Source organism: Pterocles gutturalis, unplaced genomic scaffold (genome assembly GCF_000699245.1).
Source record: "Pterocles gutturalis isolate BGI_N339 unplaced genomic scaffold, ASM69924v1 Scaffold50576, whole genome shotgun sequence".
Lineage (NCBI taxonomy): Eukaryota > Metazoa > Chordata > Aves > Pterocliformes > Pteroclidae > Pterocles > Pterocles gutturalis.
The window spans coordinates 2,363-4,824 of record NW_010102399.1 but is presented as its reverse complement, the minus strand read 5'-3'; the positions used below and the strand labels follow the sequence as shown (position 1 = coordinate 4,824).

General features: G+C 38.4%; 1 protein-coding gene across 1 annotated transcript; it reads left to right on the top strand.

The window, feature by feature from the left end:
- Positions 1 to 306: 306 nt before the first annotated feature.
- N4BP1 (NEDD4 binding protein 1) lies at positions 307 to 2,075 on the top strand (the record flags this gene model as incomplete). Its single annotated transcript, XM_010085975.1, has 1 exon — positions 307 to 2,075. A coding segment is annotated over one exon (1,769 nt), but the record flags the coding sequence as incomplete, so codon positions are not given.
- Between the last annotated feature and the right edge of the window lie 387 nt (positions 2,076 to 2,462).

The following is a 2,462-nucleotide window of genomic DNA, read 5'->3' as shown; positions in this document are numbered from 1 at the left end:
TTTTGACTTGTCTTTTAAAATTACTTGCAATTTAAATACTTTGTTACTATCAGTTTCAAGTGAATTGATTTATAAACAGTAGAATGTGAAAGAAAGCCTTCTATGTGATTTGTTTAAAAATAATTTCAGATATATCTGTATTTTATCTCTATTATCCAGTTTGCTGGCAGTATTTACTTTCTCATGTTTCTTACGCTAAGTTGGCTTTACTTTCTAATGTGCTTGTCCATTAGTGACCCAACCAAAACTGATTTTGTATATTAGGTTTTCACAAATATTCACTCTGCTGTCTTTTTCTCCTTCTAGGAGTACATTAAGGGACTCTGTGAACCTGAACTAGAAGAAAAGGAATACTACCCAAAGGACATGCACTGCATCTTTGTTGGTGCACAGAGCCTGTTTCTCAACAGCCTTATTCAGGATACCTGTGCTGATATAACAGTGCTAGAAATAGGATTGCTCAGTATTAAGGGGGGTGCAGAAGCTGTTGTTATGGCTCAAAGTCATGTTCAGCAGTTTGTGAAGCTTTTTGAGAATAATGAAAGCTTATTAAGTGACAATGAATCGGAGATCAAAAAGCGATTCAGACAATTTGTGGAAGCACATGCAGATAAATATACAATGGATTTACTGATTTTGCCTAGCTCACTAAAGAGAGAACTCCTAGCTCTCACACAGACTGAGTGTTGTGACGTGGAGAGCGGTATCATAGATCTTACAGGTTCTGAAAGCCTGACAGAGCTTTTACAGAACAAAGCCTCCAAAGTAATTGCTACAAACAGAGATGGAACAGCAGGTGGTGAGGAAGCAAGAAACAATGCTGGGACACCTGTAACTGAGCTTACAAAGCAAATGGACACTGTGTTTTCTGATGGTCCTGAAACCAGTTTTGTTCCCATAAACGTTGTGCCTCTGTTGGAGGCAGTGGTGCCTAAAGAAAGGCAGTCATGTAAAAGAAGATCCTCTGCTGATGAGGAAAGGCTGCCTAAAAAGCAGTTCTCTTTGGAAAATGATCAGGAAGTGAAGTGTGTGTCACACAGTAATCCTTCAGACAGGGATGCAGTTATTGATCTGGTTTCAGATAGCTGCAGTGAATCAGATGATCCCAGTTACTGCCTTAAAGAAGGTGATGATATTAGTGAGGAAATGGAATATAAAATTCTTGTGAACTTTTTCAGAACAATGGGATATTCCCAAAATATTGTTGAAAAAGTTATTGGTATGCTAGGACAATCTGTGGAACCGTTAACATTGCTAGAAGAAATTGAAAAGGAAAATTTAAAATTTCAAAAAGAACAGTCATCTCAAAAGCCCAGAACTATCAATCCTTCTTTAGGAAGTAATGCAAATAATTCACAAAAGCTAGAAGACAAAGGCACTTCTAGCAATAAAAGTCCTCTTAAATCCAGACATACTTCAAAGGAGACAAAAAATGAATATCACAAAGTAAGAGATTCACCAAGCACGCAAGCTGATGCCGAAGATAAAATGCATATGTTGGTATGCAAACCTGGTTCTCCCTCCAATAAAAATTCAGCTGTATGCTATAAAAAAAGAGACATTTATTGCCCTGGTAAGAATCACAGTTCAAGGTCAAGTGATGCGGAAACTGATGGCCTTGTCACTTTCGGCACTATTCAAGCTGGTGGTCTAAAAGATGTTGATTTTGTAGCCAGAGGGAGCTCAGATGTACTGTATATCTCAACTAAGACTAGAACTGCAGTTCAGCAAAAATCTGCAGGGCCCTCAACTGTACAGAATAGTCATCCTGTTTCTGAGGACCGGTTAGGACACTGCAGCTCTTCTTCTCAAGTGAGATGTCTCAACCAGCGCCTTTCACAGACCTCAAATTCTGAAAATCCTGTCGCAGAGCAGGTATTGTCTTCACAAATACATCCTTCAAATCCTGATGGAGAGACAGCGGGACCACACAGACGTCATCTTGATCCTTCAGTTACTGGAGTTCAAAGATTTTTGGAATCTCTGAAAAAGCCGTACAGACTAGAGTTGAAGAATGAACCTGGGAAACCATATCTAAAACATATCATTATTGATGGAAGCAATGTTGCAATTTTGTAAGTATTGTTCTTTTCAGCTGTCTTTCTATGAAATAGGGACTAAGAGGATGCTGTAGCATGTATAAAGTTTTTGCTAGCTAGCTTTTTGGTGACCAACAGTCCATGTACAAAGCAAGGTTTTTTAGCTACTGGCAATGGCTGCATTGCTAAATTATGGTAAGGCTTGATAATGAAAAATTACGTGAGATTGACAGTAGCCATTTTAATTTACAGTGCATAACAGTTCTGGTAGTTTTTATTCTCCATCTGGTGACAGCATTCATTTTTATGACTGACTTGTTTGGACTTATTATTCTTTGTTGAGACACTGTGGGTAGAAGGAAATTCAGAAGTTTTTAGCAGGTACAATATATGACACTGCAGTACACAGCTAGAATGGTGTGG